Consider the following 16,789-nt stretch of genomic DNA (forward strand, 5'->3'; position numbering starts at 1 on the left):
TATTTAATTTAAGGAAGCTTAAATTTTTACAATTGTATTTTATATTTAAGAGTGATGATATTCACACTCAATTTTTTCTTACATCTCAATTCTATCAATTTTTTCTTTTCATCTCTACTTGTAGCATATATGTCATATGCACCAAGCTTGTTACAAATATAATTAACTCGAGGACCTCTAAAAGACTTAGTAAACACATCAGCTAGCTAACTGATCATAATCAATCTCAATGTGTTTGGTCTCTCATGGAACACTGGGTTTGAGGTATACCCAACCTCAAAAGCTATCTCAAGAGTCCCTCACATCCAGGACCGAACAAACTAGAACGTGGAATCAACAACAATGGGTGGCCCAAATGTGGGCAGTCTCCACAACAAGCAACAAATGAATCTAGAATAGACTCTGATACTATGTTGAATGACAAGAAAAGAGACAAGAGGAATTTTGGTGAATCTGTGTGTGTAACTATACAACGGAGTTCATTATATATAATAGGTACCATAAAACTGATAAAAGTACAATAAATACAAAATATCTTATTTCTGTAATTACATGATTATGCTACCTATTTACAATTAATGATATCCTACTTGTTTACAAGATATCTAACAAATACCTTATAGATTTCTTACACAAAGGAGTTTTGCATGACTCACTGAATAATGAGAGCATCTCATTTGAGTTGGAAATATACTCCACACCTAAGACAGCACTACTTTCTAACAAAGTGAAGCAATTTTATGTTACTTGGTTCTCAAGTCACAAATGCAAAGTAAATGTGACCAAATTAAGACAGGAAACAATCCACAATTCAGGAAGAACTAGTACTCAAGTTGAGATACGCCAAGAAAGATTATCAGTTTAATATTTGATTGCAAGCAACTTGTAAATGGGATCGGATGATGCATAAAGCTGGAAAATTCAACTAAATACAGATTTATCAAAGCCATAGTAGTTCAAACAAAATAGAGCTGCAATCAGTAATTAGAAGACCAGTTAGCAGCACTCACTCCCAACTCTTGGCATGCCAGTTGTTTCCTTCTTAGTTTCAGCATCCACCTTGAAAGTTGCACCACACACCTGACCAGAACTGTCAACCCTCGGTACCGGCTTCAACTCATTAAGCGGATGCTCGAAGTTCCTCAGACCACCAGATGTTGTAAAGAAGCATCCTGAACATGCATGTTATTTCTTGAATCAAACCATTTGAGGAAAACAATTTGAAAGCACATGTTCAGTATGGAAGAAGCATTCATAATGATCAATCAATACAGAGCATGGGGAACTTGAAATCAGCAGGATAATTGCATAAGAAACACTTGAAATTTGTAGCATGTCCAGCTTTTCTTTCCTTAGAGTCAATGCTGATACCCAGAGGCTGCACACACAAGCTTCTTGACAAAATTGATTTTGGGTGCAAAATCAATTGTAGCAGGATTCCAAACATGCACTTTCATGGAGTTTGTTGGGAAACAGTAAAATTTGATTTGTTGCACATCATACAAAAATTGAAGTCAAAGTCCCCTATGTCCCATTTATAAGCCATCCAACTCATCATTACTTCTTGAATCAAACCATTTAAGCAAATAATTTGAATGCAAAAGTAACGTATGGAGGAAGCATTCATAGCGATAAATCAATACACAGAACTTGAAATCAGCAGGATAATTCATAATTGTAAAACTGGAGAAACACTTGAAACTTGACCATGGAGTTTGTTGGGGAACACTAAAATTTGATTCGTTGCACATCTTTATTAGAATTTATGTTCGGTCTAACTCTACTCCAGAAGCTAGCTTAGGGTTGATGATTTCTCTACCCTTTATAACGACTTATTTAACTATGTCTTTAGTCAATGAGAGACCTCTGAACAATCTTACAAAAAAAATTGTGTTAATGCCCCTTATTTCCCATTTCTAAGCAATCTAAGTCATTATTCCTTCTTTTGCTCCTAATCACCTGTAATATGCTTATGCTCACATCATATCGTTTAAAAGTGAGGTTTCTAAAGATGTTCATCTACTTTACCACATTCTTTTAGGAGGTAAGTAATAGCATGTTCGGATCAGCTTCTATTTCCTCAGAAAATTTCTAGAACTCAAAAACTATTCAAAGAAGCTTCTCCCTGAAATTGAGTATGGCTTTAGACACAATTGTGAAAGTATTTCCAAACATACAATAAATTATTTAATTACCTTTGGGGAATGGAGCGAAAGATTTCCCACAGCTCTTACTTACAATCCCTGTCTCATCTGAAAGAACAAGATTTCCATCAGCATCAGTTCCCTAAAAGAAGGGAACACTCCCATCAGAATCCTGGAAAGAACCAACATAGTATATCAGGTCAGAGCAGAAAAATTATTGGTAAATATGACAGAGAAGACAAAGTTAGGCCCTGGATTAATACTCACAGAAGCAACAAAGGCAGTTTTAGAACTGCTGTCAAACAGGATAAATGCAAATTTGCCTTGGAAATCTCTCACCACCTGATCAGCAGGGTAGGGACCTCGATCTCGTAGTGTCCTGTAAGCCTCTATGACAATGATCACCTCATTTGCTGTTTTGTTCAATCCGTATTGCTGCTTAAGATGAGCAACATTGTCAATGTGGCCTTGAAACAAGCAGAAGATGTCATCCACCACTGCAAATAGCCTAGCAAAGATGATACAAGAAAAACAAATAGAATTAATTAACCTTCTATAGAAACACTTTCCAGAAAAAAGTTAGATACAGTTCTTTACATGTTTTTACTTAAAATATTAAGAAAGTGAGTGACTGAGTTTTTCATTGGGCAACAGCAAAAACATTTTGTACTGTCCTGCAGATAAGTTTAGTCCGGAAAGGAGAAACTTCCATCCATGGTGATTTTGGTAATAAAGCATTTGCCAACAGATCAAAGAGAGTGAAGGACAAAATTAGGTGTAACATTAGAAAGGAGATATTAGGCAAGTTTTAATCAAAGTATCACAATAATGTTTTCAATCTGATTAAATTACAGTACAAGAAGCAATAGATAAGCCATACTAGATAGATTATTAGAGGATCTGCAAAAGATTACATGTTACATGACTACATGTACTGAATTGACAAGTGAAAAAAAAAAACTATATATAATTGGTTAAGATCTACGAAAAAACAATAGACAAGATATATGATTTTTACCACCCACTGTGACAACCTTAAAGGAGAACAACCTATTGGATTTTATATATGATATGCTAAATATTTTTTCTGTCTTCTATTGAAGTCATTGACCCCGAAACAACACAAAGCATAAGCATATGCTAATATGCACAACCTAACAAAAGAAGCATGAGCAAAATGACAAAACGCAATTAACAAATACAAGTGTCAAGTGTGCATATCAAAACACTAGCAGTTCTGGAAACTTATCATTAAATCCAAGAGTTTTATGAAATAAAAGTGGACAATCCACAATCACTGAGGCATGGTCAAGGAAAATTCCAATAAGGTTCATACAGGGTAATTATCCCATGTCCCAACAAGTGCGATTATCAAAACATAAGCTTTTATCTCCACAAATCATAATTACCCCAAATAATATAATAATAATAATAATAATAAAAATGAGAATGAAGTAACAAAATCAGAACACTTGGGGTTTATCCACTAAAACAAAAGGCTCCGACTTTGATCTCTTCAAAGGTGCCCAGATCGAAAGAAAAAAAAAACATTAAAGTCAGAGGAATGAAATAACAAAATGAGACAATGTGAACAACAACAAAGGATCCAGTAACATTACATGTAGTATATTCGAATACCTTGGGAGCAGTGGATTATGTTTATCAATGGAATATGCCAAGAGAGCCGAAGGGACAAGATTGAGGGTGACAGAAGAAGGGTAAACAGAGGTGAAGTGTTTGGCCAAAAACCCATCTTTGATTGCTGAAACAGAGCTGGATTGAGGACTCTGCAGACCCTCTGGACTCTTGGCTACAGATTTGTCAAAAACAGCAAAAACGCACCTTCTCTCCTCTGTTTTTAAAATTTCAGATTCAACTCAAAATCATCTTCTTCTCTCTCCACCTTTAATTTTTTCGTCTCTTCTCTTCCTAAAGCAGTGTTTCTTCTTCTCCTCAAACCATTTGCTCAGTTTTTATTTTATTTTATTTTTTTCCCTTCTCTTCCTGAGCTCTATTGGTTAAACTTAATGAGGTTCCATTTCTTTCTAATTTCTCTCTTTATTAGTTCAGTTTGTTCACTCTATTTTCACTACTATTTAAGGTTTGATTCTTTTTCCTAAACCTATAAATTAGTATTTTTTAGCTTTTGTTTATGATTATTGCTGGACCAGTTTTATATTCAATGTGCTACTTTGGTCCAAAAGGAACAATTGTTACGAACTGCTATTTTGGTAATTAGGACTTAATTTTTTGTGTTGTCATGACTAACCTCATGTAGTTTCTAGTGTTCTCTCTAATTGGATAAGTACTTTATTGTGCTTTAATGTCAACTTTGTGATGCTACTTTCTTATTCTTAGTTATTTTGATCAGTGTTATACTACTCCATAATCAGGATTTCATAGTTTAACTATCATATTGTTGATCTATTTGTGGAGATGATTTTAGTTTTCACTATAATGTTTGATTGTGTTATTGCAGAAAGAAGGAGAGCATGTGGAACAAGATTGTTAGGCATGATGATGAAGATAATGGTCTGTTATGGTAGAGCCATTAATAGGAGTAGATGGTTCTTCAAGTACAACATTGATTTATGGAAAATATTGGCTCACTCCAAAGAATGCTTTCTATTTGGTCATTATTAGTATATACTTATAATTGGATTTCTCATGTTTGTTCTTAGTTGTCGCTATAATTTATATTAATCTTACAATTTCATTTTTTAGCTATTCTTCTCCCTTACTTTTTTTAGAAATAACTTATTTAAAATCGGACTTGAGTTTAACAAAAATACTTACATGGTTATATTGTCAAATGACGATTCTTATATGGTTTATTATTAAATTTTTAAATATAAAATTTTCCAACCAGAATCTCAAATAAACATAGAATTACTTCAAAAATTTATTTGATCAACTTAAGTGTGCGATACAAATAGGATTTCTTAAAAAAAAAACTCCTATACTAATAAATTATTTTGGTTAACTAATAAATCATTTAAATAAATTATTCTTCAATGTTTAAGTATATAATTTCACTTTTAAAAAAATAAATTCATTAATTAACGGGAAAAATATCAATGCTAACTAAAATAATAATTTTTTAAAAATTCTTACATAATGGATTTTTATATTATATATGGATTGACATATCTTCCTTTATATATAGTTAATTTACACTAAGTTTTATTATAAAATTATTTTTTCAAAGTTTAAATAACAATTTCAGTACAATTTAAATTATTTTGGTTAACTAATAAATTATTTAAATAAATTATCCTTCAACGTTTTAATAAATAATTTCATTAATCAACGGGGAACATGTCCTTGCTAATAATTTTTAAAAATAATTCTTACACAATGAATATTTATATTACATACACCTAGGAGGTGTTGTTTCCACTTTTTTGATTGGGTTGACCTCCTATCTTATCCTTTATAAAGGATTTCCCAGCTTTTCTAGCAATATATATATATAAACTTTTTAGGGTTAATCGTCTACTTGGTCCCTGTCTTTGTCTCGCCGTCTGAAATTAGTCCCTCCCCGGAAAATTTACAAATCTGGGTCCTCTCGTTTGCAATAAGTCTGGAGCAGGTCCTCGCCGGAGTCCGGAGCTCCGACGGGTGATGAATTGACATGGTGACTGGATAAATGACGCTTACGTGGATTTAAAAAAATAAGAAAAAAACAAAATTAAATAAAACATCAGAAATTTAATTTAATTAATAAAATAAAATTAACAAAAAAACCTTCTTAATGATTAACCCTTAAAAATAACAAAAACAAAATCCCCCAAATTAACCCCAAGCCTCCACACCGTTTACAAGTCCAACACTAACCCTGGTTCTTCATCCATGGATTCAGCAACATCTCCTCCAAGAACAACCAATTCTTCACCTTTGACCCTTCCTCTAACTCATGGTTCCTTCACCCCACTCCAACCACTCCGCAGCACCAGCCAAACACCTCCTTCATCAACACCACCTCCCTCTTTGTGGGTCAAAACCCATAACAAAGCTCGGGCCTTTCTCTTCTTTCCTTACAAAGATCCTTCTTTTTCATTGTTACAGGTATAGGTGGATTGGTTCGATTAGGCTTTTAGAGTTGAAGGTGGCTGGTGGTTTGATTTCTGAGTCTATGGGTTTGGATTTGAAGGTTGGGGTTGGAGCTTGCGTCGATCTCTTGGAGTTTCTGGGTTTGGATTTCTGGGTTTCTGGGTTTGAAGGTTTGGTGGTCGTTGGTTTGGGATTTGAGTTTCTCGGTTGCCTGATCTCGTGTCGTTTCCGGTTTGAAGGTGGGGAATCGGTGGAGTCTGGAGAGAATGGTGTGGAGTTGGAGCTTCAATCTCGTTAATGGGGTTTTTGGTACGAGTGTTCCCTTCCTCTGTTGCGGTGCTATTCATGGCTTCCATCCCTCCATCTATTGTGGCCGTGAAGGTTTCTTGGTCCAAAGTGATTTGTGGAAGGGCATCATTCAATTTCATGTTTAATTTGGTGAGCTTCCTCACACTGTTGTTCACAGCTTCCACAATTCTAAGCCCTTTGAATTTTTTACCCCTTCGTCCAAAGCTGCCTTGCTCACAAAAGTTAGGTTTTTGAAGACAAAGATGAAGATTTTGGACATAGGGTGATTCTGGAATTTTTTTTTTGGAAGGGAGGCTTGTTTGATGTGAGATGTTTTCCTGGGTTTTGGATTATTTTCTGGGTTTGATTGATGATGGTGGTAGAGAAGAGAAAAGGAGAATTTGATTTTGTTAACTAGTTTAGGATTAGGATTACATTTGTTAATTAATTTTATTTTTTAATTAAATTAAAATTTATGACATGTAATTTATTTTTATTTTTTTTCCTTGACACATAAGCGTCATTTATCCAGTCACCATGTCAATTCATCACTCGCCGGAGCTCCGGACTCCGGCGAGGACCTGCTCCAGACTTATTGCAAACAAGAGGACCCCGATTTGCAAATTTTCCGGGGAGGGACTGATTTCAAACGGCGAGACAAAGACAGGGACCAAGTAGACGATTAACCCAACTTTTTAATTCTCAAAAAATATATTCATTTATACATACTTAATTTAAAATAACTTTTACGATAAATTAATTTTTAACTTTACTAAATAATTTTATTATTTTTTAAAGTATTTGTTAACGAATAAATTATTTAACGAAATTATTTTTTAAGGTTTAAATAAATAATTTCATAAATCAACGGGGAAAATGTTCGTGCTAACAAGAATTATATTTTTTTAGAAATTCTTACATAATGAATTTTTATATTATATAGAGATTATTTATATCTTCTTTTACAGAGTTAATTTACATTAAATTTTAAAATAAAAATATTTTTCCGTTTTTAACTAAATATTTTGATTTATATTGAACTATTTTGGTTAACTAATAAATGATAAATTATTTAAATTATTTATCTTATAATTTTTAAATAAATAATTTCATGAATCAACGGGAAAAATATATATGCTACTAAAATTTATATATTTTGAAAAATTCTTAAATAATGAATTTTTATATTATATAGAGATTAGTTATTTCTTTATTTTTTTCAATGAATACATAAATAATTTTACCATAATTTACATTATTTTTTAAATACATAATTTCATCAATCAACAGGGAAAATGTCTATGCTAACAAAATTAATAACTTTTAAAAATCTTACTTAATAATTTTTTATATTACATAAAAATTAGTAATAATAAAACTCAGAAAATATTGGCGGACCATAAATTTCTCATAAACTTAATCAAACCTTTACTATATACTATAAAATAAATTCAAATATTATGCAACTTTTCAGACTCACATATATTACAATTGCTTTATCTCAAAAAATTTAATTTATATTTTATTTTAAATAAAAATTGTTAAGTAAAATCGATCGCGGTAGACGATCGTGACCCGTGCAACTGCACGGGTAACTTACTTGTTTTAGGCTAAAAAAATACTTTTGAGCCCTAATATTTCAAGTTTGTGTAAATTCTGCCCCTACTATATTTTTGTCGATGTTTCTACCCCTCATGTTTTCAAACAGTGCACCGTCTACCCTTCTGTTAGTCAGACGTTAAAAAACTAACGGAATGAGCTGATTTGACTTTTTTTTTAATATTTTTTAGACCTAGCACGTGGAAATTACAAGTGAAATTAGAAAAAGGAGGCGTGGGAGACATGTATTTAACCAGTTCAGTTACATACATAATTGATATATACATCAAGCAAATTTAATTTATATCATTTCCTTGATCATCATCAATTTCATATACTTCTATTCATCTCTTCAATCCACTCAGGAACCTCTCTTGAGAAAGCCTGACTGACGGAGGGGTAGACAGTGCACTATTTGAAAACATGAGGGGTAGAAACGTCGACAAAAATATAGTAGGGGCAGAATTTACACAAACTTAAAATTTCAGGGGTCAAAAATGCTTTTTAGCCTTCTTTTTAACAGATAGAAATTGGTGCAGTGTGAAACTGTAGAAGGAAACGAATTACTAATTACTAGTAATTAGTATTGATAATGATGAGGCTTATCAACAAAAAATGTATTGATAATCATCAGGATTATTATTAAGGTAATTTTGTTGTTTTTAAGAAAAACAAATCTATGTGGTGTGAGGTACACCTCCGGTCACTATCATAAGAAAAAAAAAATAAGTTTTTAAATTCATTTAATAAATGATGTATCTAGTTTATAATAATGACTAAATACATCATTTATTCAATAAATTTAAAATGTTATTTTTTGCTTATAATAGTGACCGGAGGGTGTATTGATAATATACTTTTATCCTATCATGTGTTTGAGGTTGACATGATAATGATAGGATATGATATAAACAATAAAAAATATAACAAATATTCCTTTGAATAAAAATACATAATATTTTTTAAAAATAAATTTTTTAAATAAACTTTTTTATAAGTGTTTATTCTATAAAATTTGATGTTTATATATTTTTATAAATGAGCATTTTTTTTTGAAATGAATGATGCATCTTGTTTTCGGGAGCCCAACTCATAATAACTTCATGGTTAAGTGTACTTGCCTTGGAGCAATATTGGGATGGGTGACCTCCTGGGAAGTTTTCCCGGGAAGCGCGTAAGTGAGGACAAAGCACGCTGAAAAGACTCGTGTTGTTAGCGTGAGGCCAGTAGTCAGATCGGGATGTTACAAATGGTATCAGAGCTGACCTCTCCCAGTACGGTGTGGTTCGGGGACGAACCAAGCAGAAGTTGGTGGGCCTGTGACGCTCGGGGCCGACGAGGGCGGGGAGTGATCGCCGGTGCAGTGATGCACGGACAAGGAGCGGCTCCTGGCAGGCTTCTAGGCGGAGGGGTACATGAATGAACCGATCTCACACCCGAACAAGAGTTATTCTGAGACTGTATAGGGATGGACTATACAGTTGAAGAGGGCATAAGAGATTTGATTGGTACTACTCATGACAACAAGTTGCAACTTCTTTTCGGGAGCTTAACTCATAAGAACTCCATGGTTAAGTGTGCTAGCCTTCGAGTAATATTGAGATGGGTGACCTCCTGAGAAGTTTTCTCGGGAAGTGCGCAAGTGAGGACAAAGCGCGCTGAAAAGACTCGTGTTGTTACAGTGGGGTCAGTCGCCAAGTCAGGATATTACAAATGGTATCAAAGCCAACCTCTCTCAGTATGGTGTGGTTCGAGGATGAACCAAGCGGAAGCTGGTGGGCCTGTGACACCCGGGGCTGACGAGGGGGGGAATGATCGTCGGTGCAGTGAGGCACGGACAAGGAGCGACTCCTGGCAGGTTTCTAGGCGGAGGGGCACATGAATGAACCGATCTCGCACCCGAACAAGAGGTATTCTAAGACTGTATAGGTATGGGACTATACTGTTGAGGAGGGCATAAATGATTTGATTGGTACTACTCATAACAACAAGATGCATCTTCTTTTCAAGAGCCCAACTCATAAAAACTCCACGGTTAAGTGTGCTTGTCTTGGAGCAATATTGGGATGGGTGACCTCCTGGGAAGTTTTCTCGGGAAGTGCGCAAGTGAGGACAAAGCGCGCTGAAAAGACTCATGTTGTTACAGTGGGGTCAGTCGCCAAGTCAGGATGTTACAAATGGTATCAAAGCCGACCTCTCCCAGTACGGTGTGGTTCGATGACGAACCAAGCGGAAGCTGGTGGGCCTGTGACACCCAGGGCTGACGAGAGCGGGGAATGATCGTCGGTGCAGTGAGGCACGAACAAGGAGCGGCTCCTGGCAGGTTTCTAGGCGGAGGGGCACATGAATGAACTGATCTCGCACCCGAACAAGAGGTATTCTGAGACTGTATAGGTATGGGACTATACTGTTGAGGAGGGCATAAATGATTTGATTGGTACTACTCATAACAACAAGATGCATCTTCTTTTCAGGAGTCCAACTCATAAAAACTCCACGGTTAAGTGTGCTTGCCTTGGAGCAATATTGGGATGGGTGACCTCCTGGGAAGTTTTCCCGGGAAGCGCGTAAGTGAGGACAAAACACGCTGAAAAGACTCGTGTTGTTAGCTTGAGGCCAGTCGTCAGATCGGGATATTACAAATTTCAATTAACAACAAACTTCATGTAATTCATAAAGATCACACCTATACAAAAATTACTTAGAGTTTTCCTAAAAAAGTTACTTATTTTCAAGCCACATACTAAGCATGTTGGTTCCTTACACCTTCAAAGCTCTTTCTTCCATCCTCTTCCATCTTTTAAATAGCTTCAATTTTAGCATGTCCGAATTCAAAATTGCAGAGCTTCTCAATTTAAGAATCCACCTTTACCCGTTTTTGAGCCACCAATGCCTCCATAAGTTTCTCATTTGCTTCCTTAGTTACTCTTTGTGCTTCTTTTAACTTCTCAATTGTTCTTTTGCTTTCTAAAGATCTTTTAGACCAAGATTTATCTTGGTTTTCAATTCTGAACTCTTCATAGCTAGTGGGGTTGCCGCTCGTGCTTTGTTAGGAGTTGCTAGAACTTCTTTGTTGGGAGTTTCAGATTAATTAGACCCATCATCAATTGGTTTCATTACTTCCTTCAAAGCCCTTCCCTCACTATTCATAAATTAATATTTATAAGTGTGCAGTCTATTTCATGTCAGAGAATAACAATGTTTTTGAAAGCAAAATAAATATATCTTGATAAATAGATGAGGAAATTGACTAGATTGACGAACCTCCTCAAAAGGGAACAAAATTTATTTATTTTTATTATAATATAAATAAAAAATAATGTTAATTAAGTAGTAGCAAGTGATAATGATAATGATAATTTAATTATTTTATATTAGTAAACTCAATATTATTTTATATTAGTAAATTCAATTATTTTTAATTAAATTTATGAGTTAATAAACAACTTTAACTTAGTAATAAAAACTAGTTATTGATAAACAATAAAATTAGTATATTAATAAAATAAATACTTTTATATTTATTAATTAATATTATTATAAATTATATTAAATATATTATTGAAATAATTGAATTTAGGGTTACGATACTAAAAAAGAATCGAAAACCGCTATCCTATGCTATCAAGAAAACTCTATCACAACTCTCCCTTTAGGATAAATTTACACATGATGGACATGATGAGATAAGGGACATGATTACATTATCCTATCCTACTGACGCAACAAACAACAAATAAGAGCAGGATACGATCGCATTATCCTATCCTGTCTGGTTATCATGTCCACCAAACGGGACATAAGGAGTGAAGAGTGGAGATATGTCAAATTCCAAGAGAGAGGAATAATGCGGCTGACTTAATATGATATAGTTATTAAGTTAATAGAATAAAAAAAAAATTAAATTTAATAGAATAATTAATGTTTAAAAAAATTAATTTAGAAAATTAAGTTTAAAACAATATCATGTATTTTTAATAGAAAGAAAATTTTGATAATTTTTTTATTGTTTATATCATATCTTATCATTATCATGTCCACATCAATTATCAAACATAAGATAGGATAAAAGTCTATCATGTTCTTATCTTATTATGCCTTTATCCAACTCTCTTATTTCTCTCTCTTTTCTTCTTAATTTTCTGGTGTTTAGTTCGATTTGGAGTGTAAACAAAACATTAACCCGTTTAGTTTTATTAGAAAAAAAAAATTGAAATCCATCTGTTCATAGTTCTATTGATGAAAGCACCTATGGTTTGAGTGGAATGCTAGAACTCAAATAATTCTTTGCTGCGTTTTTTAGCATTCACTAGGAGGGTGTGTTGGCTCTTTTGCTATAACAATATTACAAAGTTCCGTCTAGCCTTTGTTTTTGTAACTGTAAGAACTCCCTTTGCTCTCTGCATAGCTTCCATGAACATAACAGAGAAAAGAAAAACTAAAGCAGTGTGATGTTTGTGCATATGCTGATTGACTGCATGTGTTGTTGTACTATCTCTATGATTTTCATACAAAATAATCAAATTTGAGCTCCACTGGTGCACTCAAATGCTTGTCTTTTATGGCCAATAAGTCCCTGTTATCACCCTGCAGGTAAGCTTTCAAGAATGCAACTACAAGTCCTCCAACAAATGTCCTCATTGGTTTCCTTGACTCTCCATTCTTGCATAGACAATAGGTAGCTTTCCCTATTATTCCATTGGTATCATCATCTAGCATGTCAACATGTCCATAATCCTTAGCCACAAAATACCAAGCAGGTTTGTTACATTCATTGAAGAAATCCTCATGGTTGACAGTTTTGGGAGCACAAGGGGGAAATAAAGGATTCCTTTTCACGTCCCCTAGACCTGAACCTATAACCATTGCTGGCATGTCGAAATCAAATGAATGAGGAACATAGGTGAGAACTGGTGGGGGGGTTTGCTTTCCTCTGTCCAGTCCATCAACTGGGTCCACTCCTACTAATGCTGAAAACTTGAGATCAGTTGTGATGTTTAGTTTTCTCAGAGCAACAGCAAAAGCTGTTTTGCCTCCGCGACTGTGGCCGGCGAGTGCTAACTTGCTGAAATTTGGTGTTACATTTGGTGGAAGGAACTTGCTGAGTCCTTCAGATAGCCAATTTTTTATTGCAGCTGTAGAATGAATCTCTCCACTTACATCAGGTCCAGCCACTGCATACAACTGTAAAGTCCAAACGGTACAATTGAAGGGAGACAACAAGTATTTGTAAGCATTCAAATCAATAGCTCAATTTTTTTCAATACAACAAATCTGTAAAAGGTAGCATAAGTTGATAACTAGCTTAGTATCCTCTAGTCCACTCACAGTTATGACTATTCACATTAAAAGTGTTTTCAGAAACAAATCAAGAGTTTGAGAAATGGAGAAGACTACAATCAATTACACATGAATATTCAATTTCCATTACAAAAGTTATCAGCAATGCATGAAAGGATTGAGGGTAAGAAACCAAATTATTTACAAAGATCAATGTCTAATCATCATGACTTCTTTGTCATCCTAATCATCATCACAATCAAGTAAGCTTGCTTAATTTCTAAGAACTGTGTTTTCAAAGTTTCGAGGCTATAATGTTGTTTTAACTTTTGATCATTTGGACACCAGTAAGAAGGATCAAGTATCTTAGCCCTGAATTTTTCCTCCTCTACCAATTCACTAATGACATGGTAAAGCAACCTCTCATCATAACAATCAAGTGTTTCCACAAAACAATAATCCTAAATCTTTTTCCCAATGTTGAATTCAAATGAAATGGTATTACAGGAAACCAATAATGGGATGGAGTCATTGAAATTCGTATAGTCTACAAATTATATTGTTCATGTATTGTTAACTCCATGTCCCTATTTATGAAGTAGAAAAGTCACTGAAAGTAACAGCCCAAATGTGCATCAATTGAAATCTTAAACAAATGTGAAATATTGTACTCAAACTCGTCCTGCAATAAAATCTTCCTTTGCTAATCTTATTTGGCATATCTCTAATGCTTTTCATAGTAAATAAAAACACACATCAATCAATGGAATAGGTAAAAGAAAATAGTCCACACAAGAACTGGTCAATAACACTTATTAATGTGTCTGTTTGTAACTGATGGTGCGTTTTTTAAGTGATTTTCCAATTTGTGCTTCTTGCAATACCAGATATTACTTACATTAAGATGTCTACTCAATAGGGTAGTCACAAATTACCTGAGGAGCAATGACAATGAAGCCATGAGAAGCAATGTGCTGGATAAGCTGGGAATAAAATGAATTGTAAAGAAGATAGCCATGCAGGAAAAGTAGAACTGGGAATTCTCCACCTTCAAGAGGTGTAGCAATCAAGAGTGACTTTGGTGGAGGTGGATCTAAACATACAAAAAGCCCACAATCAACAAACCTCATATAGCACAAATAAAAACCGACACAAGCTACTCACATAAGTTTCTTCCTAGAATTAATATTAATTGTATCTGCTTTTCTTTTCTTATAGTCAATTCTGACACAAGCTACTCACATAAGTTTCTTCCCAGAATTAATTTTGATCAATTGCAGTATGATTTAGAAACATGCACTAAAACATAATTGTGACAGAGGTAGAGGAATCAAAAGATGACCAGGGTGTGTGCCATTGCATGAGTTAGATTCTATCCTTTGAAACTTGGTGGTGTACTTCCCAGAGTCAAAGACGTTAGTGAGAGCAGTAGAAGCATCAGAACCCATAACTGACGATGGATGAGTAACTGATGATATTGATAGACTCATTTTATGTTTTGCCTTAATTTGCAAGTGTTGCTTTTTGCTGCAGAATCAGATGACAAACTTGTGGTTTTTATATAGCCTTGTCGACTTTTGCTAGTGGATATTTTATTTTATTTTTTGTTCAAATTCTTGGGGATTAAGTAAACAATTTTGGTATCTTCCTCTTATAAACAAAAAAGTAAACAATTTTGGTGGACTTTAAATGGTAAAAAGCCCAAATAGATTTTAAGACTTCAATGACTGACTAGGCTAAACATGCCAATATATCTCGAGTATTAATTTTCGTATCACCTCTTTTTCGTGCTGAGATCCTCTCAAGTGTAAAAAAATTTGAGAGTGTCATATTTTACCATCTCACAATTAACTTTTGTTAGATAATAAATAAAGAAATAAAATTAAATTACATTAATGGTGAGATGATGAAACTTGACACTCAAGTTTTTTTACACTTGAGATGATCCAAACCCGGCCCGTTTTCCTATTCGCATTTCAGGTATTTCAGCATCAGTTACATCGCTTCAAAACTTGGGCAATGGAATGAGGATGTAGCTGATGCTGTTTTTTTTTTTCTAGTTTTGAAGCAAACAAGATTAAGAAAATTTCTCTACAGTTGCAGGATAAATAAGATCGTTTGAGGTGGAGATTTTCGAAGCACGGTGGCTATAAAGTAAGATCGGGGTACAACTTACTCCAGGACTATGATAACCAGGCCTTATCTTCATCGAACACAACCTCGGCAAGCCAACCTTGGTCTGATATTTGGGATGTTGAGGTGTAACCCAGGTGCCGCGAGCTTATCTTGATATCTTCTTTGGCGTGGTATACAAGTTAACGTATGGAGGACCTGCAGGTAGTCATCTCGGCCTTTATGGTGCAGCTTCAAAGGCAGTAGCCCCAGCCATCAATCTCAGAGGCAAAATTCTGCAATCTTTTATTGGGTTGCACCTAGGAATGGCTTTATCAAGGCAAATGCTGATGCATCAGTCAAAGGAAACATTGGCACAGGACTAGGGGCTGGGTGTAGGGATGAAGATGGTAACCTTATGGCCTCAACATCAAAATTCCTTCCAGTTGCTCATGGGATTACAGTAGTAGGGGCACTGGGGATGCGCTGGTGCCTTCAGCTGGCTATGGATCTCGGTCTTCAGCGGCTGGAACTGGAGACAGATTGCATTAGACTGGTTTATGCTTGGCAGAGAGTGGAAGTGCATAAAACTTATGTGGATGCGATAATTAAAGACTGCAATGCAAGTCTCTTGGAGCTTCCTTCAGTTCATGTAGGATACAGCATGGTAAAAGAACGGCTAATGGTGTAGTTGATACCTTCTATAGCTCATCTTGCTTTTAATTATCATGATCAAGTTCGGGTTGAGAGTGCTCCCATCAGCATTTCTCTTTTGATCTCAAATGATGCTAGACTTTGTAATTCCTCTGGAATTGCAGTTATTGAATGATATACTGATATGCAGAACTTTCCCCAAAAAAAATTCATTTTATTTCTGAGCAGCCTTAATTTTTTGTAGTAATGAAGAATAAATACAAAGCTCTTAAACGACCCTTACAATCCAAGGAAACTACAGAAATATAATACATCTGAAAAACATAACACAAATTCACACATTAAATACTGAAGAAACAAAATTTACTCATCACCAACAGCTAAATAATGGGGGTTCAAGCCACAAATAATAGTAAACATCCAAACTGTTGAATCTTCAATACCAAATTTACCAAGAACTAGTAACCATCGTTCAATGTTGGAGTGAAACTAAAAGGCTCATATACAACTTACCTGAGAACAGAGATGTCACAGATGATCAAATTGTATTTGGGAAGGTTGACCTAAAGATAGAGAACATGATTAGCTGGCTTGGTAAGGAACTATTTTGGATCATGCCAAATGATAACAACTAAGCACATTAGCTATATACTTTCACA

At 34.6% G+C, this 16,789-nt stretch overlaps 1 protein-coding gene and 1 pseudogene across 1 annotated transcript; both read right to left on the reverse strand.

Moving 5' to 3' along the window:
- Window positions 1-531: 531 nt before the first annotated feature.
- On the reverse strand, window positions 532-4,021 carry LOC130720955 (stem-specific protein TSJT1-like; annotated as a pseudogene).
- An 8,338-nt stretch (window positions 4,022-12,359) lies between these two features.
- Window positions 12,360-14,894, reverse strand: LOC130720918 (chlorophyllase-2-like). Its single transcript, XM_057571626.1, has 3 exons — window positions 14,707-14,894; window positions 14,300-14,457; window positions 12,360-13,268 (listed from the first exon to the last, which is right to left on the reverse strand). The coding sequence occupies exons 1-3, from the start codon at window positions 14,852-14,854 to the stop codon at window positions 12,591-12,593; spliced, it is 984 nt and encodes a 327-aa protein (XP_057427609.1). The 5' UTR covers window positions 14,855-14,894; the 3' UTR covers window positions 12,360-12,590.
- Between the last annotated feature and the right edge of the window lie 1,895 nt (window positions 14,895-16,789).

Source organism: Lotus japonicus, chromosome 5, assembly GCF_012489685.1.
Source record: "Lotus japonicus ecotype B-129 chromosome 5, LjGifu_v1.2".
Classification (NCBI taxonomy): domain Eukaryota; kingdom Viridiplantae; phylum Streptophyta; class Magnoliopsida; order Fabales; family Fabaceae; genus Lotus; species Lotus japonicus.